At 43.5% G+C, this 24,061-nt stretch overlaps 2 protein-coding genes across 3 annotated transcripts in view; both read right to left on the reverse strand.

The window, feature by feature from the left end:
- The window catches only part of USP22 (ubiquitin specific peptidase 22), a 195,256-nt gene that overhangs the window by 123,448 nt on the left and 47,747 nt on the right, over positions 1-24,061 (reverse strand). The gene's annotated exons all lie outside the window — the stretch shown is intronic.
- On the reverse strand, positions 4,273-6,331 carry LOC144930907 (zinc finger and SCAN domain-containing protein 32-like). The gene is made up of 2 exons (XM_078854528.1): positions 5,728-6,331; positions 4,273-5,136 (listed from the first exon to the last, which is right to left on the reverse strand). Exons 1-2 carry the CDS (start codon positions 6,312-6,314, stop codon positions 5,079-5,081), a joined length of 645 nt encoding a protein of 214 aa, XP_078710654.1. The 5' UTR covers positions 6,315-6,331; the 3' UTR covers positions 4,273-5,078.

A 24,061-nucleotide genomic window follows, 5' to 3' on the forward strand; every position in this document is an offset into this window, starting at 1 on the left:
TCATCCCCATGAATCAGCCTCTCGTAACCACCTGAGTCAGAGTTCCTAGATTTGCGGGTAAAGGTGAAAAAGGATCAATTTATGAATTTGCCAGGGTTCCAATTAGATTTCAAAGCAGAAATCTAACAAACTATGTCTGCCAATATATTAAAAACCAATAGGCTAACCCAGTGGTCCCCAAACTTTTTCAATCGCACCCTCACCTACCCAGTCTGAACCTCTCCCCCCGAGAGCTGGAGCAGGGTGGTGGAGGGGTGAGTGGGAGCCATGCTCAGGTTGTGTGGGGTTAATGGGGCAGAGTTGGGGAGGAGCAGCCGCACTCAGGGCAGGAGAGGTGAGCTGCCGGTACCTCTCTTGCCGGAGCCATCCCTGAGTGCTCCTACAGGATCCAGCAACAGCTGCTACTATTCCTGCTCCCAATAGTAGAGGCTGGTTACTGCTACTGGGTGACTGGAACTGGAACCAGAGCTGGAGCGGAACTGGGGGCAGAGCAGGGCTGGGTGGTGCTTCCTTCCTGCCCCGCGAGTGGCTGGCCCACCAGGCCCCACCTAGATGTTCCTCTGCACCCCCCTAATGGGGCACGCCCCACAGTTTGGGGACCATTCGTATAACCCCTTTTACTGAGTTGAGGGAGCTTTAGCAGACAAGTTTAATGCTGGATTCTTTTCAGGTCAACTTTTAACTTCAACAGTATTTCTTAAATCAGGAAATTTCCTCATTCTTAACCAACCAGCAATTTATTAATTCACCCAGAAGCACATCAGTATACAATTAACAGTTCACCACAACTATAGACATAACCAATTGTGTACACTACCCACACAATACAATCCTGCAAGCAATTATCACAGACTAGAGTGGAGGTTCCATAGTTATATCAAAGAACAATGCCAATTAGCAAGATTTTTTATGACATTTTCTTATGATCAATGATTCTCAATTCTTTAGTACTTAACACATTTATCACGCTTCTAAGGCTGCACTGGCCTTTAAGGTACTTTGAAGAATGTAATTACTTCTAAACTTGTCACTTTTGGACCAATCTAGCCAAAGAGAATATTAAAAGCAATTGCTTAAAACAGTTCTGTTCAACCTCCCGTAGGCCAATTCGCTTGGATTTATGAAGGATTTAAAAATCTAAAATATGCTTACTTGAGGTCTCAGAGAGTGTAGATGCAGCAAAATAACCTACAGTTATTTATGTTAAAGATCAGAAAAAGAAATACAATATTTGAGATGAGATCTCACCACTTCTTATCCTCTTAACCCTGGGATGGGAAAGAGTCCTTTCCACATGGCTGTTCCAGGCATCAGTTGCACTTAGGATTCCGCATCTTCTTGTTTTGGGTTCAGTCAACTCTTTTGGGCTAGGGTTACCATATGTCTGGGTTTTCCCGGACAATGCCTCGTTTTTGAATTTCCGTCCTCTGTCCGTGCGGGACCGGGATTTTTTTCCAGAGCAGATGCTGCAGCTCAGAAAGAGCCCCAGTTGGTCTCTCCCCTACATCCGCAGCTGATTGGTCCATTCCCCTGCGGCCACAGGTGCCAGATCCCGTCCACCCAGGCTCCAGCTCCCAAGCCCTGGGGAGAGGGTCTTGCAGGGAGGGGCTGACAACTGTCACTGCATCCTGGCTTGCATCAGCCATCCTGCCACCACGACAGGGAGTGACACTACCCCCCACCCATCTCCAGTGAGTAACCCCACCATGTGTACCCCCCCTCCAGCTGCTGGTCCTCCAGGCAATGTCCTCTTTTTGGAAACCTGAAATATGGTAACACTATTTTGAGAACATGGTGACCTTGGTTTATACACGCTGGTTTCAGGGCTCATTGGAGGGGGCCACCTTCCAATGCCTACGGCACACATGTCAAATAGATCCTCAGGGTATGTCTACACTACGGAATAAGGTCGAATTTATAGAAGTCGGTTTTTTAGAAATCGGTTTTATATATTCGAGTGTGTGTGTCCCCACAGAAAATGCTCTAAGTGCATTAAGTGCATTAACTCGGCGGAGCGCTTCCACAGTACCGAGGCTAGAGTCGACTTCCGGAGCGTTGCACTGTGGGTAGCTATCCCACAGTTCCCGCAGTCTCCGCTGCCCATTGGAATTCTGGGTTGAGATCCCAATGCCTGATGGGGCTAAAACATTGTCGCGGGTGGTTCTGGGTACATATTGTCAGGCCCCCGTTCCCTCCCTCCCTCCGTGAAAGCGAGGGCAGACAATCGTTTCGCGCCTTTTTTCCTGAGTTACCTGTGCAGACGCCATACCACGGCAAGCATGGAGCCCGCTCAGGTAACCGTCACCCTATGTCTCCTGGGTGCTGGCAGACGCGGTACGGCTTTGCTGCACAGTAGCAGCAACCCCTTGCCTTCTGGCAGCAGACGGTACAGTACGACTGGTAGCCGTCATCGTCATGCCCGAGGTGCTCCTGGCCACATCGGCTGGGAGCGCCTGGGCAGACATGGGCGCAGGGACTAAATTTGGAGTGACTTGACCAGGTCATTCTCTTTAGTCCTGCAGTCAGTCCTATTGAACCGTCTTATGGTGAGCGGGCAGGCGATACGGACTGCTAGCAGTCGTACTGTACCATCTTCTGCCGAGCAGCCATGAGATGTGGATGGCATGCAGTCCTTCTGCACCGTCTGCTGCCAGCCAAAGATGTAAAAGATAGATGGAGTGGGTCAAAACAAGAAATAGACCAGATTTGTTTTGTACTCATTTGCCTCCTCCCCTGTCTAGGGGACTCATTCCTCTAGGTCACACTGCAGTCACTCACAGAGAAGGTGCAGCAAGGTAAATCTAGCCATGTATCAATCAGAGGCCAGGCTAACCTCCTTGTTCCAATAAGAACGATAACTTAGGTGCACCATTTCTTATTGGAACCCTCCGTGAAGTCCTGCCTGAAATACTCCTTGATGTAAAGACACCCCCTTTGTTGATTTTAGCTCCCTGAAGCCAACCCTGTAAGCCGTGTCGTCAGTCGCCCCTCCCTCCATCAGAGCAACGGCAGACAATCGTTCCGCGCCTTTTTTCTGTGCAGACGCCATACCCAGGTAAGCATGGAGGCCGCTAGCTCACTTTGGCAATTAGGAGCACATTAAACACCACACGCATTATCCAGCAGTATATGCGGCACCAGAACCTGGCAAAGCGATACCGGGCGAGGAGGCGACGTCAGCGCGGTCACGTGAGTGATCAGGACATGGACACAGATTTCTCTGAAAGCATGGGCCCTGCCAATGCATGCATCATGGTGCTAATGGGGCAGGTTCATGCTGTGGAACGCCGATTCTGGGCTCGGGAAACAAGCACAGACTGGTGGGACCGCATAGTGTTGCGGGTCTGGGACGATTCCCAGTGGCTGCGAAACTTTTGCATGCGTAAGGGCATTTTCATGGAACTTTGTGACTTGCTTTCCCCTGCCCTGAGGCGCATGAATACCAAGATGAGAGCAGCCCTCACAGTTGAGAAGCGAGTGGCGATAGCCCTGTGGAAGCTTGCAACGCCAGACAGCTACCGGTCAGTTGGGAATCAATTTGGAGTGGGCAAATCTACTGTGGGGGCTGCTGTGATGCAAGTAGCCCACGCAATCAAAGATCTGCTGATATCAAGGGTAGTGACCCTGGGAAATGTGCAGGTCATAGTGGATGGCTTTGCTGCAATGGGATTCCCTAACTGTGGTGGGGCTATAGACGGAACCCATATCCCTATCTTGGCACCGGAGCACCAAGCCGCCGAGTACATAAACCGCAAGGGGTACTTTTCGATAGTGCTGCAAGCTCTGGTGGATCACAAGGGACGTTTCACCAACATCAACGTGGGATGGCCGGGAAAGGTGCATGACGCTCGCATCTTCAGGAACTCTGGTCTGTTTCAAAAGCTGCAGGAAGGGACTTTATTCCCAGACCAGAAAATAACTGTTGGGGATGTTGAAATGCCTATATGTATCCTTGGGGACCCAGCCTACCCCTTAATGCCATGGCTCATGAAGCCGTACACAGGCAGCCTGGACAGTAGTCAGGAGCTGTTCAACTACAGGCTGAGCAAGTGCAGAATGGTGGTAGAATGTGCATTTGGACGTTTAAAGGCGCGCTGGCGCAGTTTACTGACTCGCTTAGACCTCAGTGAAACCAATATTCCCACTGTTATTACTGCTTTCTGTGTGCTCCACAATATCTGTGAGAGTAAGGGGGAGACGTTTATGGCGGGGTGGGAGGTTGAGGCAAATCGCCTGGCTGCTGGTTACGCGCAGCCAGACACCAGGGCGGTTAGAAGAGCACAGGAGGGCGCGGTACGCATCAGAGAAGCTTTGAAAACCAGTTTCATGACTGGCCAGGCTACGGTGTGAAAGTTCTGTTTGTTTCTCCTTGATGAAACCCCCCACCCCTTGGTTCACTCTACTTCCCTGTAAGCTAGCCACCCGCCCCTCCTCCCTTCAATCACCGCTTGCAGAGGCAATAAAGTCATTGTTGCTTCACATTCATGCATTCTTTATTCACTCATCACACAAATAGGGGGATGACTACCAAGGTAGCCCAGGAGGGGTGGTGGAGGAGGGAAGGAAAATGCCACACAGCACTTTAAGCACAGCACTTTAAAAAAGTTTACAACTTTAAAATTTATTGAATGACAGCCTTCTTTTTTTTGGGCAATCCTCTGTGGTGGAGTGGCTGGTTGGCCGGAGGCCCCCCCACCGCGTTCTTGGGCGTCTGGGTGTGGAGGCTATGGAACTTGGGGAGGAGGGTGGTTGGTTACAAAGGGGCTACAGTGGCAGTCTGTGCTCCAGCTGCCTTTGCTGCAGCTCAACCATACACTGGAACATACTGGTTTGGTCCTGCAGCAGCCTCAGCATTGAATCCTGCCTCCTATCATCACGCTGCCGCCACATTTGAGCTTCAGCCCTGTCTTCAGCCCGCCACTTACTCTCTTCAGCCCGCCACCTCTCCTCCCGGTCATTTTGTGCTTTCCTGCACTCTGACATTATTTGCCTCCACGCATTTGTCTGTGCTCTGTCAGTGTGGGAGGACAGCATGAGCTCGGAGAACATTTCATCGCGAGTGCGTTTTTTTTTTCTTTCTAAGCTTCACTAGCCTCTGGGAAGGAGAAGATCCTGTGATCATTGAAACACATGCAGCTGGTGGAGAAAAAAAAAAAAGGGACAGCGGTATTTAAAAAGACACATTTTATAAAACAGTGGCTACACTCTTTCAGGGTAAACCTTGCTGTTAACATTACATACATAGCACATGTGCTTTCGTTACAAGGTCGCATTTTGCCTCCTCCCACTGCGTGACTACCCCCTCAACCTTCCCCCCTCCCTGTGGTTAACAGTGGGGAACATTTCTGTTTAGCCACAGGCAAACAGCCCAGCAGGAATGGGCTCCTCTGAGTGTCCCCTGAAGAAAAGCACTCTATTTCAACCAGGTGACCATGAATTATATCTCACTCTCCTGAGGATAACACAGAGAGATAAAGAACGGATGTTGTTTGAATGCCAGCAAACATACACTGCAATGCTTTGTTCTACAATGATTCCCGAGTACGTGTTACTGGCCTGGAGTGGTAAAGTGTCCTACCATGAAGGATGCAATAAGGCTGCCCTCCCCAGAAACCTTTTGCAAAGGCTTTAGGACTACATCTAGGAGAACCGCAAATGCCTGGGCAAAGTAATCCTTTCACATGCTTGCTTTTAAACCATGTATAGTATCTTAAAAGGTACACTCACCAGAGGTCCCTTCTCCGCCTGCTGGGTCCAGGAGGCAGCCGTGGGTGGGTTCGGGGGGTACTGGCTCCAGGTCTAGGGTGAGAAACAGTTCCTGGCTGTCGGGAAAACCGGTTTCTCCGCTTGCTTGCTTGCTGTGAGCTATCTACAACCTCCTCCTCCTCCTCTTCTTCTTCGTCCCCAAAACCTGCTTCCGTATTGCCTCCATCTCCATTGAAGGAGTCAAACAACACGGCTGGGGTAGTGGTGGCTGAATCCCCTAAAATGGCATGCAGCTCATCATAGAAGCGGCATGTTTGGGGCTCTGACCCAGAGCGGCTGTTCGCCTCTCTGGTTTTCTGGTAGGCTTGCCTCAGCTCCTTCAGTTTCATGAGGCACTGCTTCGAGTCCCTGTTATGGCCTCTGTCCTTCATGCCCTGGGAGATTTTCACAAAGGTTTTGGCATTTCGAAAACTGGAACGGAGTTCTGATAGCACGGATTCTTCTCCCCAAACAGCGATCAGATCCCGTACCTCCCGTTCGGTCCATGCTGGAGCTCTTTTGCGATTCTGGGACTCCATCATGGTCACCTGTGCTGATGAGCTCTGCATGGTCACCTGCAGCTTGCCACGCTGGCCAAACAGGAAATGAGATTCAAAAGTTCGCGGTTCTTTTCCTGTCTACCTGGCCAGTGCATCTGAGTTGAGAGTGCTGTCCAGAGCGGTCATAATGGAGCACTCTGGGATAGCTCCCGGAGGCCAATACCATCGAATTGTGTCCACAGTACCCCAAATTCGAGCCGGCAACGTCGATTTAAGCGCTAATCCACTTGTCAGGGGTGGAGTAAGGAAATAGATTTTAAGAGCCCTTTAAGTCGAAATAAAGGGCTTCACTGTGTGGACCGGTGCAGGTTTACATCGATTTAACGCTGCTAAATTCGACCTAAAGTCCTAGTGTAGACCAGGGCCCTGATTCCAGCTCCTTTAGTTTCTTTGCTTCTTCCACTGGTGTCCAGAAGACCGTGTTGGTGTATAACAAAATTTCCTTAATCCTTTTCTTATTGGAGGCTTTTTAAGTTTGATTTCAAGGATTGTATTTCATTATTTTCCCCAACTATCAATTGGGATCCCCTTTTAAAGCAATTGCTCTTAATATCCCAAAATTATACCATGGTTTACATCTTTCAACACTTCTTTCTCGTGCCATACAATTCCTAATACTTCCAGAGTGCAACAATTATTTACAATGAAAACCAACAAAATCCTTATAATCTTCTTAATTTGGAGGACATACTCCATATATTCTTTGATCATACTAAACATTTCACATTTAGGATTTAGACTAGAATAAGACATTTTCCACATATAAAAAAATATATATCTGACTCATAAGGCAAACAAATATGCAAATTCTAATATACCATAAATAATCTCTCTTTCATCCCATATTTGATTTACAAGGAAACAATGTATAGTTTATAATTTGAGGTGAAAACATATGGCTTGGATTTCTAGAGGTAAAAGTTTGCCCAATTTGGCCTTCAATCTTACAGCCACCTTTCTAGTTTGTTTAACCTGCAGCTGCATTGCCCATCTCTTCTTGATCCACTGACTGTGCAATAGGCCATTTTGCAGAGGAAATCAGATTGTGACTCACTTGGTAACTTTGAATTTTTAAGCTAGGCTGGGATGGACAAAGATTTATACATATGCAAATAATAAGAGATTAATGCCTATGTCTTTAACAATACCTTCATTTAGCCATTTTAGTTTCTATAGTGAGGGAAGGGAACACCTGATCTTGGCTGATCTGGGAGTCCTTAGACAAAGTGTCTCTCACTATTTCTTATTGTCTTCATAGGTGGATCTTATTTTGGGATAAAAAGTGAGATAGCTTTCCTGATTTTTGAGGGCTAGAAGGAATTATTAGTTATCATTCCAGGTATATCAATCCAATATATCCCTTACAAGAGAGATATTTCTTTCTGAAGATGAGGACTTGTCCTTTTGCTGGGGGAGTTTTAGATTTAGAATCTAAAGCTTCTGACACTGTAGTTTGATCTTGTTTGGATTTCCTTTTAGATCCTTCAACTGAAGATGCAGAAGGATTTCAGTGTCCAGATTTATCTGCTCTTTTCCTTTAGTCTTCCAGGGGAATGGAGTGGAGCTTCCTAATGGCAATACACTGTTTACAAGCTCTGGGGTGAGGATGTAGAGACAAGAAGGACTTCCTATGTTCTCCTGTCTTGTTTCAGAGTCTGACTGCTCCCTTTCAATCCAGATGTTAGCCATACACTTGCTAGCTGCAAATAGTTCTGAAAAACAGACTTACTACCTTCTCTCTCCCAATTCTTTTCCCATTGTTTTTTTTTTCAGTTAGACATGCACTTGGGTACAGATTTTAAATCACTTGGTAGAATAATTTCAAAACTATCTACAAATAACTAGGAAGTCCAGCATAACTGAAAAATAAATCTACAGTAGATTTGTGGTTAAATCGGTCTCTCACACAAAACTGTATCTATATAGCGATTCCACCTTACTGGTGAAAACAGTACATCTAGCTCACCTGATAGTTACGCTTTACATCAGTATACCTAATTCACACTCATATTGGCTCCTGAATTTACAAACTAAATACGGAAAGGTAACGTTGCTTAATTTAATGTTAAAATCAGGTTACAATACAACAGCGAGTTAGTTTTCTTAATTTCACCGCGAAATCCCAGTTGACTGCCCAATTTGGGCATTTAAAGTGAAGAACATAGGGCTTGTTGCTAATGCAAGCACTGAGACAGACAGTTAAAGCACCAGACAAAGACTGGCATTAAAGACCGATAAAACTCAGCAATTTGCAATACCTCCTGACTGAAGAAGAGTGTTGGCAACACACTAGAGACGCACTAGAAGAATTTGTTGTAATATTAAAAATAAAAAAAAATTATACTGGATCAAGTTCTGTCCATCCTCCAACCCTCTTGAAACTTTGGTAAAACTTGCCCCCCCAAATTTGGGCCTACAGAGGATAAACTTGACAAATTTCACCTTGAAAGAAAAAACACTAACAGTTATTTGTGCCAGATATATACAATATCCAGGACAAACCTTACCAAATTAAGTTAGTTTAACATCTTTGAAGTTCATTGTATTAAAAATGAATATGTTTATGTACTATCATGGGATGGTAGGGAACTTCCTTAGCAGGAAAGAGAAGACTAATGCAATCTCTGGGAGATATTAGGAACTTCAAAGGACTTTTGGGGACAATACACATGAAGGGAATTTCCTAGGAAATACTTGTGGGTGACTGAAATGCAAACGATCCTGTTCAAATCCATACTTTTGAAGCTACACCCTGGGGAGAGAAACTGAGGCTATGTCTGCAGGGGGATAAAAAACCCACAGCTGCCCAGGTCAGCTGACTTGGGCTTGTAATGCTCAGGCTCTGGAGCTGGGGGGTGGGGTGGGGGTGAACTGCTGTGCAGATGCTTGGGCTCAGGCTAGAGCCTAAGTTCTGGGACCCTGCAAGGGCAGAGAGGTCCCAGAGCTCAGGCTAGACTGAACATCTACACATTGATTTTTAGCCCTGCAGCCCAAGCCCGGCGAGCCCATGTCATCTGACCCGCGCCAGCTGCAGGTGTACCACATGTCTTTTATCCCTGAATAGATGTACCTTGTGTCTACTGATTACCTCTTCCTGAAAGCTTGTTCAAAGACCTCCAAACTGTATAAAGGAGGAGTGACTAAACATTTCATGAGCATGCTAGTTCTGAGCTGAGGTTTTTGTGAACTTGTGACCATAGAAGAGACCCCTTTGTGGGATATGAAGGACTAATCACCTGCCAGAGCCAATGACAGTGCTGGGATGATCTCTGGTAAGGTTTATTAGCATGTGTGTAGGTTCTTTTATTGTTTTTAATGTTTTCTCTGAAAAGCTTTTACCCTCAGAATAAATATGCTCATACAGAAAGGGATGTGTGGTAACTTATAACTGTTGGCAATCGTTCTGTTATTAGTCTCTGGAGAGGCAAGAGAAGCCTGCTTTGGTAGCCTGTCTTTTTCTGGGAATAACACAGTGAAGGCAGGGAGCCATTCAGTCTGGAGATACTCCAATCAGAAAGGAGAGAGAGGTCTCTCTCCACCCAAGATAGATGGTGGACAGCGGTGCTGGAACCTTAGAGAGATGCCCTTGCTGTACTGTGAAGGAAAATACAGGAGCAGTTGCCCTGAACTGGGACAGTTATAAGCAGCTGAAAATGATCCCTTAGAATGGAAGTGTTTGTGCAGACTTAATGGAGTCACTATATGCTTTACCTAAAATGTGTAACAGTAGTTCTATTTTTTACACGTCCTCCATCCCTCTCACAACCCCCTTCAATCCCTCTCCCTTTCTTTTCTCTGCCTCTTCCATCTTTCATTTCTCCTGTTCCCTATCATAACAAATATAACCAACATTTACTGTCCTGGATTCTCTCCATACTATTCTCTCCCTTACCTCATCCAAATCATCACACAGTCATAGGACCCACTAACTTCCATCAACAGGGTAGAGAACTCTTGGGTGTTAGTGGAAGGTAGCAGCAGGAGGCTCCTCAGACTTCTCCTCCTCCCCTCTTGCACAAGTTTTAGGCAGTGAAACAATGGTGCTATGGTTCAGCCTGGCAGCTCAAGGACCCCAAGTCTTATGCCACAGCTAGTTTGGGGGGGGAAAGGAGGAGGAGAAGGAGAAAAGGAATTGAGTGCATTTGTAGGATTGGTCTACACCTAAAACCTAGGCTGATTTAGCTACATTGCTCAGGACTGGAAAAAAATGTCAAGGACTGCAAAACATAGTTAGGTTGACCTTACCATTGCTGCAGAAGCACCTAGGTCGACAGAAAGGGATGAATTTACCACAGCAGTGGAAAAACCCCTTTGGTTGCTGCAGTAAGTGTCTACAATACAGCAGCATAGCTGCAGCTACAAACTAAATATAAAAACAACACTGACTAAATATAAATTCCAGCTAATGTTATGAAGGAACTAAAATCCAGCCACAGAGAATGGGGAGAAGAGCACTTCAAAGAAATAATTTGGTTTTCAGCAGTAACAACATGAGTATTATACCTTTACTACAGACAGCAAGTAGTGATCACTGATCTTAAAGCTGAATGAGCAAGCTCAAATTCCACTATTAGCTCTCTTTTGGCAGACGGCCCAGCCAGTGCACTAGGAACTTACACTACACACCCATTATTTACAGGTGTCCATAACTTGTCATCTACTCTAGGAAGGATACATTTAAGAACCCATGGTGCTTTGTAAGCATCCATTTAAATAATGGATATTGTTTAGGGGAAATCAAATCTTTTTATACTGAAGGAAAAATTCTCTTTACAAAACAAGAGATGGGAAATATTGTATCATAGAAAGATGTATAAATGCTTTAATCTTCAAATGCAAGTCTTTCCTTTCAAAACCAAGTTTAGAGAATACATAATGAGGCATGTATATATTCGCTGTGTTGATTTTATCTATTTCCTGCAATGCACCACTGCAGTAGCCAATTTCACATGAGCACAAGATGATTGCCAATACTGCAGTAGTGTGTTCTAAGATCTAGTACAAAATCTATTACTTTACCTCACCATTCCCCTGTGTCAGCAAATCATGAAAATGTTTTTAAATGTCCTATTAGGTAATGTATTGATCTAATCTTTGACCACATGACTTGAGAAGTAATTCAGTAGGCAAGGTAAGCAGACATGCACCCTGCACAATATCATGTAGGTATTATTCAGCTCTCCCCATGTTGCAGAGATACTTTGAGCAAGGCAAGATACAGAGAGGAATTTGATTCCTCATATGAAAATAGGTAAGCTCTTGGGAAGTCTACCGTGCTACTTTGATGAGAATACCCTAGGCAGCATTTTTTCAGAAAAAGAAACTTAGGGATATATAGATCAAAGCCTACCAAGTCCTAGAGAGTCTCATTTAGACAAGCATAGATATTTCAGCTCTATTTTCTTTAACCACTCTAAACTGTCCATAAAAAATGTGAACTTAATTAGTCCACATCAAAGTCAGTGCAGTTGTGCTAGTAGGAAAGGCTGATGGGAACTGCTACAGTACAGATTCTCTGCAGCATGACTTATTTATGAGACAAATACACTCAACAAAATAAAATCAAAGGGGGTGGTGGGGGGGAGATGGAGAAAGAGAATAGAGAGGACGGAATGAGTGACATGCTATTCCTATTAGCAGCTATTTGTTTTTATTAAAAAATAATGCTGTTTCAAGTAGGCTGGACCCAATATCTGGCCTACCTATAAAGCGTTATTCTGATGGAGAATACCCTGCAAGTGTTTGGTTTTTAAAAAGCTGTATACAAACTATACACCACTCTATCAAGATTTTTAAAGCGTTCCCACAGGCTGCTGCCTTTGCCCCCTCACATTTACTGCTGCAGAGCAAGCTAGCAGAGGGTGCACAAATTAATCCCATTCCTAGAACTGTTCTAACAGCTGTGGACATTAGTGATACAGGTGACAAATATAAAAGTAAACAAGGTAAAAAATGATGTTGGCTTGTGCACTGTAAGAGACTGGGAAAAAAACATGTCCTTTGCTGAAAACAAGTTCTATGTCCCTCCATCCCTCAAAGAGTCTCCTAACAATGGAACAGAAAAAAAAATGAAATTAATTTTCCTTCATGAAAGCTATATTTGCACAAGAGATTCTACCATTATGAGCTGCCCCTACTTCCTGTCTCCCAACAGATTGGCCAATTTGCTGATATGGATTTGGGCATCTCACCCACTGAGCTCCCTAGGCGGATACGTCCTTAGCAATAACCTGAAATATAAACTGCTAAAACTGTTGATAATTACTGAACAGGCAGACAGTCAATCATGGGAAACCATCCTGATATCTCAATTGGATAAGCCTCCCACAAAAACACAGTTTTCAGATGGTGATATATATTTATATTTTATTCTAGGGCTCCCTGGACTGAGACCAAACGGTTTTGCTTATCCCATTACTCACACAGTAGGTCCACAACAGGTAAGCTGGAGGTCAAGGTGTTAGGATATAGATATTCAGGCCTGTCTGTAAAGGCCTGTACTTTTAGAATTTAGGTATATGTTTATCATTTAGCTAGTTACAGAAGTATAAAAGAAAGAATCTGTGTAAGGGCCTTCTCTCACTGTGACAGTCTGAGGCCCTGTTCTTAGGCTAATGCCTTTGGCCAAGCAGCAGAGGAAGCCATAAGCTGGGAAGCGTACGGTCACATCCTCACATTTCCAACTAGTCATACTGAAATAAGGCAATCTGGGGCTGTTAGAAAGGTGATCTGATCTATCACGTCCAGAGAAAGGGAAGAGCCTAGAAGATGTAAAAGGAAATTTAGTTTGATAGTTTTCTGTTTGGTAAGAACTCACTTATCAATAGACACAGCTGGGAAACCCTTATGCCTTTATAGATGTAGTTGTGAAATCCTCACTTCTGTATTGTTTTGTCATTATAGTTCCCCCTTTACTATTGTTTATTTGCATGTTCTCTGTCTGGTTCTGTAACTGTTTCTGTCTGCTGTATAATTAATTTTGCTGGGTGTAAACTAATTAAGGTGGTGGGATATAATTGGTTAGCTAATCATGTTACAATATGTTAGGATCGGTTAGGTAAATTTCAGTAGAATGATTGGTTAAGGTATAAACTATATAAATTAGGGGCAAACAGGAAAAAAGTTGGGATTCGAAAATAAGGAAAAAGGAACTTGGATTTAAGCTTGCTGGAAGTTCACCCCAATAAACATCAAATTGTTTGCACCTTCAGACTTCAGGTATTGTTGCTCTCAGTTCATGCAAGAAGGACCAGCAAAGTGGGAGAGTGAAGGAATAAGCTCTCTAACACAAGGTACCACGGTCTTGGACTATTAATGATACTTCAGCCTAATACAGCATCTGAGGAAGCACCTATACCTGCCTTGAAAGTTAAAACCTGACCACATGGCTGCTACCTGGCAAATCCATAGAGTGAAAGCAAATTCTCAAGTGGCCTGAGAAGAAGCTGTGTTCTCTGATTAGAGGATGCTTTGACAACAGAGAGCCTCTGAAGCCTTGTATACCTCAATACAAGCTTTATTAATTCACATCACTAGGGTACAGCAAGAGGCCCTTTGTTCTTTCTTCATATCTTTGAAAAATAAAAACTCATGATCCTGAAATCCTCAGTTCTCTGGAAATATCAACACCCCTTTCTTTTCAGAAGATATAAGATTAAGGCATATTGATATCCCAATCCTTACAGAACTACAAATCCACCATGGGCACCATTCTCAGAGTCACTGTGCCTGGGGAAGTGATGAAAAGGTGGGAATTTTCCAAAGGATATAGCTACCTATTACCACTTGTTGAGCCAAATAAGGAAACTGATATTAAAATGTGGGTGGATGAAGTAAAATCTTCCCAAAACAACTCAACTGATTCTCTGGGAAAGGGAAATTTCTAGTGACAAAAATTTAACTTTTCCCTCACTTAAAATCTTCACTAAGGTCACATAGTTGATGAAGAAAACTTCATTAACTTGGAATGAGGTGAAAGGAAGATGCTAGTTTCCTGTGAAACATTAACTAATACTGCAATATTGTAACACCTGATGCTGCACATTAAACATTTATTTGTTCTGTAAAGCTTGCATTTCAAAGAGAATATTTTGTAAAAAATATTAAAATCTTGAATTAGAAAGTTATTTATCCTTGGTATCAAAATGGCAATAAACAACATCAAAATATACAAGAACCCAGGCAGCTTCTATATATTTATGTTTTGGAAAATATTTCAAAATTTACTTAATTTCTCCACACCAAAAGGTTATATTTTTAAATTTAAACATGTAGCAGTAAATTCTCAGTTACAGCTTTGGTTAGCGGTCAGGCCCCAGCCCAAGGGGGTGATTTTAGAACTGACCCCTTGTCAACCAACCCATCATCTGAAAAAATTCAGAGGTCTGAGGGCAGAATAGTTCATGGCTTTCTACCCTCTGGCATCACACCAGGGGGAAATTTCACCAAGGACATGGAGTAGATTAAATACTTCAGATGCAGTTATAAGATGCAGGCAGTGGGCAGATGTGGGATAATCTGCACCTCCACGTATATCTCATCCTGACCTCTAATAGCTTAGATTGGCTTACGTTCTGAAGCACGAGGTTTAATATCCTTTCCAAAATTCTTGTTTTGATTCATTATAGCAACTCTGATAGTCTTTATATCCATATAAATAGCCAATTCTTTTAAATTTTTTAATTTATTGGCCTCATCGACTTCCCAAAGCTGTGAGTTCCATAGTTTTGTCACTTTGGAAAGTTTAGGCTAAAGGCTCTTGGTATTCCACCCCACTTTTGAATAACGTGGGGAAGAGTGGAGTGATACTGGACTTATTTGTTGGTTCAGAAGATTGCACTCCCTCTTCCCCCATTTCATTAATTGCACACCTCATAGACTATCAGAGTTGGAAGGGACCTCAGGAGATCATCTAGTCCAACCCCTGCTCAAAGCAGGCACAATCCCCTTTTTTTTTTGCCCCAGATCCCTAAATAGCCCCCTCAAAGATTGAACTCACAACCCTGGGTTTAGCAGGCCAATGCTCAAACCACTGAGCTATCCCTCTCTCCACCTGCATCATATTCTTCCAATCCCTTTAAAAAAAACCCTAAATGGCATGTTTAACTTACCTAGGGAAAGTGTTGTCTCCACTACATATCTGAATCCTTAAAAGCCTAGAGAACAGAGGCCAAAGTCATCCTTGAAGTGGGGTCTCCACAAAGTTTCCTTCAATACTGATCAAGCACAGATCTGACTGATGTTTAATGAATTATAAGTGAACGGAGCTGACAGTCAGGCCCTAAATCTGTCTTCTGATATTTATATAAAAACTAGTTACACAGTAACACAGTGTTTTTGAGACCTCTAGAGTCCACTGAGTAGGCTCAAGTCTTCATCTCATCAGGAAGCCACAGCAATATCTACAATGAGTACTAAAACAGAGTGAGTATACATATATGAGGGACTTGAAAATTTCACCTCACTCCCGCAAAGTAGGAAACATCTAGTGATGTCAACTACTTTAGATCCTAGGTTTTTATTTTTTAAATAAGAATTTAGTCCTTAAGGCTGTGAAGACAACCTTCCAAACAGGACTTAAGTTTAATCAATAGTGCTGGCTCCAGACTGTACTAATGCCTCTGCTGCTTTCTCAAGCTTTAGTGTGAACACTGACCATGGCCTTGTCAATCTTAATGGTACTACCCAGATTCCTGTGGGTGGCAGAAGAACTGAAATCAAGTCTATTTAACTATCACCTAGGAAACCTGTGAGCAGCTGTGGCAAAGGAAGGTACCTATTCACTGGGGAGGATGCCCCAAAATGTAGGGACAGAAGAAAAATAGATACCCCAAGCCACAGAGACCTGTATTAACAAGGAGGAAGGGAAAACTGTAGAGTAAGACTGCCTCCTGGCTGCGAGGAGGGTCTGAGGTGGGAGTGAGAACACAGACAGAAAATACTCCTCTTTTCCAGTAGCCCCCACATTTAGTTGTAAATGTTTCTTTGCTGTCTTGAGATTTGGATTCTAGTTCTATATTATTCAATGAAACTTTTTGTGGTAAGAATGATATACATTAATTCATATACTCTGATCTATAACACATAGACCGAAATATGAAAGACTGAATAAAACTGTAGTGTGTTCTGTCCTGTCCCGGGGGGGCGCAGCTGATATTTTGACCCAGTCAATACTGGAGAATTGATACTGTTTCAAGACTTGAAACAGTTTTGGAAAAGAGTTCTTAAAGTCATTAGCCTTTAATGCCTTTCAACAACTTAAACAACAAACAGTGCTTCAGACAGGACCATTTGAAGCTAGCTACCTGAAATGGCTTTGAGTGAGTTCTTAAACTTTCAGGTGATGACAGTCTTCACTGTGGCTGTTAACTGTTTCCTGGCTTTCGTCTCTTCACCCTCCTCTGTAGACCCCTCTAGAAGAATTGAGCATCATTCTTATTTGATTTATTGAGGGTGTTTTAGTTTTTATTTTGCCAAGCTTGGGTAGCGCTTCAGCAGAATGTCATTTCCTGCTCCCCTCCCCACATTGTTATTTAGGTATTAAGTAGCATTAGAATCGTGTGAAACCTAATTATCTAGCAAGAAACTGGTGTTAAGCTGGCAGATTGTATGGTGCTTAGGATCTTGAGTAGACTCTTTGCTTGGTACCAAGGAGTGAGAATGCGCTCTTAGTCCTAAAAATAATAACCTGCACTTCATTATTTTTTCTTTCCTTCAGCCCTGCGCCTCCTTCCCTTAGAATAGTTGAGAGTAGGTGGAACTTTTTTTAGAGACTGTCATTTCTGTAGAAACAAATTCTGAGCAATTGCCAATAAAACTGCAAAAAATGAGCCTAGTTATAAGAGCCACAGGAAAATGAGAAGCTAGTTTGGGGCTTTCTTCTTAGTGCAGGCCTATTCCATGGTGTTTTTTATTTATTTATTTCCTGTTGCAAAGCTTACTGTTTTTGCCCTGACTTTTTGGAATGCAGATATGTAGAAACTCCTTGCTAAAGAATGATGTGCAGTGGCTCAGAAGCTTCGTAGCCACTGAGTCCAGCTGACTGCTGCAGAGGCTGTGTTTGTTTTGTCTTAACTAATTTTATATCAACACTTTTAATTTAAGCTTGGCTTTCTGCATTAGATAACAATCCAAGTACAATGTCCATAAATGAAACCAAACACTGTAATCTACTCATTTTTGTTTTCAGTGTGTAGTATTATGTAATCAGACAGCCTAGTAGAAAGGAAGATTTGGAAATAATACTAGTGGGATGTAAAATGATACTAAAACTGAAGTGTTCAGCCTTTGTTGAAGCAAATATCTGTATTCAGCTGAAGGTTTTGGCACAATAGATTTATTTACTACTTCCCCCACCTCATAAATACAGGAGACTAGTGCAGGAGAATTAACATTGTCTAGTAGCTTGGCACAAGATGTCTTGTCAGATCTCCACAATTGCATACATCAGGAGTGATTTTTTGTTTTTCAGTGTGACACATTTATATGGGATGCACTGTTGGCCTAATTTTCAGAGGTGCTAAGGTCCTGCAGTTGTCATTGAAGTTGGTGTAAGTTGCAGATATTGGGAACCTCTGAAAATCCAGCCATTTGCATTTCAGGCTTGATTGGCCCATGTAATGGGTGGACAATAAAAAACTAAAGGTATGAGGCATGATGAAACCATTTTGAAAGGGGATTTAGATACATTAGAGTTTACAGGCATCATTTGGGCACTAGTAACTTAGTTGTAAGCTAACCTTGCTCTTCCCAAATTCATTGTTCCCCTAAATGTGGGGGCTACTGGAAAAAAAAAAAAAAAAAAAAAGAATACAAGAGAAGTTACTTACCTTGGACAGTAACTGGAGTTCTTCAAGGTGTGTGTTCCTATGAGTGGTCCGCGTCAGGATGCATACATGCTTGTATACTATCGAGCAGAGATTTTTCTCAGCTGTGCCCGCGGATCTGCGCCTGCGCAACTTATACCTTGTGCTCCAGTATGAGGGCACACTGGGAGGGGGAAGACCTGCCGCCATTTTGTCCAACAAATGACTGAGGCAGAAGGGAAGGAGGGTAGGTAGTAGTGGAGTACCCATAGGGACACACATTTCAAAGAACTTCAGATAATGTACAAGGTAAGAAATTTCTCCTTCTCTTCAAGTAGTGTCCCTATGGGTGCTCCACATCAAGAGATTTGCGGGCATTAATGAGGAAAGGCCAAAGAGGTGGATTCAGTACAGGTCATAGACTAGTGTCACTGAAAGCTGGAACAGCTTTGGAGGCAGGCACAAGAGCATAGTGTTGGCAAAAACATGTGCACCAAAGACCAGGTGGTCACCCTGCAGATGTCTGAGGTAGGTATGTAATCTGACTGAAAAACAGAGATGGAATGAGCAGTCACTCTCAGAGGGGGCAAACCTCCAAGACTTCACAAGAGATTAAGATGTATCCTGAAATCCATTTGGACAACCTTTGGGTGGAAATCATTCATTCATTCTGCCATTGAGATGAAAAGGCTCGGTAAATTCCTAAAGGGCTTAGTCCTATCTAGGTAAAAAAGTGAGAGTTCTTCTTACATCCAGTGTATGAATGCTGTTTCTTTTCTTGAAGAGTGAGGGTTGGGGTAAAAACACCAGTAGATGAATCTCCTGATTCATGTGGAATTCTGAAGGAACTCTAGGTATAAAGAAAGAGTGTGGACATATCATCCCCTTATCGTGCTGAAACACCACGTATGGTGGATCAGCCATCAAGGCTTCAAGCTATCCTACCCTCCTGGCTGAGGTGATAACTATCAGGAACAAGGTCTTAAGGGACAAATGAAGGAAGAAAAAATAGGTTCAAAAAGGAGGTCTCAGTGCATTGAGGACTAAGCTGATCTCTCATGGTGGAGTTGGCTCCTTGACAGGAGGGAGAGGATAAAGAAGTCTTTGATGAACCTCATAGTGGCTGGGTGGGCCAACAATGAACAGTGTGTGTGAGAGAGGGGTGGGGGGCTGCACATGCACGGCTAAGTGAAACATTAGCAGAGCTTAGCAATAAGCCTGTGGTTTTTAAATTCGGCAGGTACCAGAGAATGTGTGTCAGATAAGACCTGAGAAGGTATAGATCGGTGGCTGCACCAAGTATGGAAGCATTTCCATTTCTGCAGGTAAGTTTCCCTTGTTGTGGGTTTTCTATTATTAAGCAGTATTATTTGTACCTGTGGGGAGCAGACTTGTTCTGTACCAGAGAGCCATTTAATAGTTCTGCCCTGAGATAAAGCACCAAGAGGCTGGGGTGCATGATCGGTTCAGTTGTCAGGGGAAGCTCTGGGAACCACACCCGTCTCAGCTCCAACAGTGCTACGATTATGGTTACTAATTTTTCCTATTTGTTTTGTCTTTTGAGCAGGAAAAAAGTGTCAGGGGATAAGCGTAAGCAATATGTGAGGCCAATGAATGACTAGGACATCTCCCATTGAGTTGTGGCCGTGCCTCCACTTGAGCAGAATAGCTGCACTTTATGGTGTCATAAAGAGCTCTCTCTCTGGGTGACTCCAAGACAGACATACCTCTTGGTCAATGCAGAAATGCCTGATGAGGGAGTTTGCCACTATGTCCTATAGTCCTGGTAGATAAACTGCTGAGATCTGTATGCAATATGATATGCACCAGTTCCATAGTTTTACAGATCTGAAAAATAAGGACTAAGATCTTGCTCCTTCTTGAAGGCTGATATACACTGCTGCTCTATTGTCCAGGATTATTCTGATTGGATGGCCCCTGATATGGGGTAGGAAGTGCTCACAAGCGTAACAAACCCTTCTGACCTCTAATATGTTGATATGGAGGATCACCTCCTGAGGGGTTCATTTGCTCTGAGCTGTGAGACTTTGGAAGTGTGTGCCTCAGGCCAATCAGGGAGGCGTCTGTAGTCATAATCCTTGTGGGAGTAAGCTGCACATTTTTTGTAGCTCCTTCCAGCAGTTTAGAGAATTGAGGACCTTTCCAGGCATGGACTCCTGCTTGGAAAGACTACTATTGTTCAGGGATTAGCCAGTTCTCAGCCAAGCTTGAAGACAGAGTATGGTCTTGCAAAGGAAGTCTCAAATGTGAAGGCTATTATATGGCCCAGATGTTACAGATAAGTTCTTGCTGTGTTTTGTGGACTCTGTTGTATTGTTGAGACAAGACTGGACATTGTGGCAAATCTGTCCTTGGGTAAGTTTGCTGTGGTGGTAGATGGGTCCACAGTGGTCCCGATTAAGTCTATGTATTGAGCAGGTTTGAGGGCAGACTTTTCCTGCATTGAGGCTGAGGCTCAGTGAGTGGAAGAGCTAGGGCCATGATGGTTACCATCTGTAACTTGAGAAATGAGCAACCTTTTAGGAGCCATTTGTCTAGGTAGGGAGAAACAGTTATTCCCATTTTAAGAAGGGGGACTGCAGCGGCCAAGACAACCACTGATAACAATTCTCTGAGTACGCTTCTCCCATCAGTTGTGTACCCACCTTATAGTAAGTTCACCTAAACAAACTAGAGAAATATAGCTTATGAGAAGATCAGGTGGGGACAGCGTCAAAAGCCACATTAAAGTTGAAATATACCACATCTACTGCTTCCCCCACCGACAAGGCTTGTTACTCTGTCAAAGGAGGATATTAGGTTGATTTGACGTGATTTATTCTTGACAAATTCATGTTGACTGTTACTTACCACCTTATTATCCTCGAGGGGATGGGAGCTTCCGTGATACTCTTATCAGGACATGACACTTCCTAAGACACAGACTCAAGGGGTGACTTTCCCTTTTTCTTATCCCATTCTGGAGCGAAGTGTCATTTCTTCCTTGAGGGTCTTGATAATTTTGAAGTCCCGTCAGGGGCTTTGCTTACTGTTGCAGCAGAGATGGTTACCGGAGCTCTCTCAGCAACCGGATCCAAAGTACAGGTGGGTGAATCGGATCCCAGGGGTCTCAGAGACCACTCCATCAACAGGAATTTTAGTCTGCCCACCCTCAATTTGTTAGATCTGCTTTTAAAATCTGAGCAGATCTTACATTTGGAGACGATGTGGGTCTCTCCCAGGCAGCGGAGGCAATCTGAATGTCCCTCACTGAAGTGGGGGGGGAAATCTGTGGCAATTCTGTCAATGTTTGAAGTCTGGGCTCTTGAACACAGCTTGTACTCGAGGCTGAGAATCAAGGCCCGAGGGAAAAAAACAGAGGCTCAAATTGGGCAAAAGAAGAAAGGGGACAGGAAACCACCTCCAAGTACAAATTGTGCAAAACAATAAAAAGAAAAGACTAGTCAAGAGACATAGCAAGCTGTGTAATCAGCTAATAGACAGTCTCAACCTGCAGGTGATTGAGAAGGAACTTGAGTGGTGGCAGGTCCGTCCCCTCCCTATATACCCCTGTACCAGAGCACGAGGGTGTCTACGATGCAGACTCACAGACACTGCTAATGAAAATCTCCAATCAAGAGCACACAGGTGGTTGCACATCCTGATGTGGAGCACCAATAGGGATGTTACTTGAAGAACTTATTAAAATCATACCACATTTCAGCCAATATTTCACTGGTTAATGAACCTCAACAAAAGATAAAATCTATCCTTCAAAGGGAAATGCTAATGGACTCTACTTCAGTGAAGGTATTCAGCACAGTTATAATTAATGCCATTAAGTGTTTCAGATCAGCAAAGCTTTCAAACACAATAATTCTGCCTTTCAGATGCTCTGTCAGAATCTCTGTGCCCTGTAAGGAAGTAAACTTAATATGCTGTAAACCGTTTTCTCCTTTTTGGAGAAGAATAAATGAAAGAGAGATATCTGCTTAAAACTTTAAATCTTATGTGCACAGCTAGAGATTTAGAAAGGTGGCATATCAGGAGCACAAGAGACTCTCCCTACCAAACACCTTGAGCAACTCCAGCTTTCTGAACTTAAACTAATAAAAATAGAGGATAAAGGAATCTCTCTACATAAAACAGGAAAATACTTAAAATTTTACAGACAAGATTCAGTTATTTTAATCATTATGACGTACAGGTTCTTTGGTTGCCCCACAGGGACTCCCTGAAGATAAAAGGCATCACACACAGATAATGCTCCTAAGGCAATGCCAGATTGTGGCACAGGAATAACTGGAGTTAAATCACAGCAGGTTTTCCAGAACAGGTTTTCCGATTCCACTCTAGGACTGCCAACCTGAGCACAAGGTAACTGGGAAATGCCCCGTCAGCCCTAAGTCAGTCAAGGGTAGCTAAATCTAACTTAAGCTCAGTGCCTTAAAATTCATTCTACTCTGAAAATTGGCAACTTCTCACTCCAAAGATTTATACCATGTAGATCCATTCATCTTTATGGATTTTAGTGAGTGAAAAGTTCTAGAGATTGTTTACATATTTAAAGATCTGTTTCTATTATTTTCTTCCTTCAGGTTTCACAAAAACATTTAATCTTAAATTCTATAGAAAAAAAAGAAGATATTGGGCCAAAATTGATCACTGTAATTTGGCTCCCTTATTTGAGAAGGGCAACCCAAACGCTAAATTTCCAGGGCTACATTTTTGTAATACTAAGAGTATTGAAAGTTATTCATTCAAATCACTGCTATGTGCCTGCAACCTTAATTTCAACTTCAAAAAGTGGCATGTGTGAATTTCCTTATATTATCCTAAAGTCAGAATGTCTTCTCCAGCAGACCTTCCTTCTGCCAACCCAAAGGGTATGTCTACACTGCGATAAAGAACCCGTGGCTTGCTTGGGTCAGCTGACTTGGGCTCCAGGACTATAAAACTGCGATGTAGACATACGGGCTTGGGCTGGAGCCTGGGCTCTAGGGCACTCTCCTATCATGGGGTCTCAAAGCCTGGGCTCCAGCCAGAGCCTGAAAGTCTACATAGCAAATTTATAGTGCAGCAGCCTGAGCCCTGCAAGACCAAGTCAGCTGACCCAGGCCAGCCACGGGTGTTTTATTGCAGTGTAGACATACCTTAAGAGATTTACAGGAAAAAAATGAGGAATGCCTCGAGTCTATTAACTACAACATAACCTACTAACTACAGTTCTCACACACTATTCTGTAGAGGGTAGTTCTTATGTGGCAGACCTCTTAACACACACATTCTGCCCCCTACTTCCTGTCCACTTTCCAATGTTCAGAGAACTAGAGCTTTCCTCCCAAAGTGCCTGGGGGGAGTGTGGAAGAAGAGAAGAGAATGGCTGGCTGGTAGGAAGCATAGGAATCAGCAAAGCCACAGGAAAAGTATGCTTGCCACCACTATCCAACTCCCATGGAGTGAGTCATGAAGAGCAATGAATTCCTTCCCCACTCCATATGCTGCTCCCTGGCCCACACGTACGAGTTTCAAAAGTAGTAACGAATCTCCCTCCTACCCAAGTCCTAATGCACTAGAGCCTCTGAACAGTCACTATCACCAAGCCAAAACACCAGGCTCATCACCTCAGTTAAACTAAAACCAGGCTTTGGGATCAGGAGTGGCCCCCAACAACCTAAAGTTCAGAGGTGTTGAACATGACCCACTCAATGGGAGTTGGATAGTGGTGGTGAGAGAGTGGCAAGCATACTTTTCCTGTGACTGACGATTCCCATGCTTCCTACCAATAAATCTAAGTCTCTTAAGAGGCGATAAAGCATCCAGAGTACCTCAGTAGATCCATGGAGATAAGGGACAGAAGAAACTAAGAATGTCTTGGGTTTATAATGCTTGATTATGGAATAATTACAACATTCCTGAAAATGTTGTTACCCTTAAATTACTGATACACAC

This window comes from Lepidochelys kempii, chromosome 10 (assembly GCF_965140285.1).
Source record: "Lepidochelys kempii isolate rLepKem1 chromosome 10, rLepKem1.hap1, whole genome shotgun sequence".
Taxonomy (NCBI): domain Eukaryota; kingdom Metazoa; phylum Chordata; order Testudines; family Cheloniidae; genus Lepidochelys; species Lepidochelys kempii.

Bases quoted from the DNA above. Each gene is read 5' to 3' on its own strand.
- LOC144930907 (XM_078854528.1), bottom strand. From the start codon at position 6,314: ATGCAGAGCTCATCAGCACAGGTGACCATGATGGAGTCCCAGAATCGC. The intron at 5,137-5,727 runs GTGAGTGTACCT...TTTCTCCACCAG, and splicing joins AGGCGGAGAAGGGACCTCTG to CTGCATGTGTTTCAATGATC.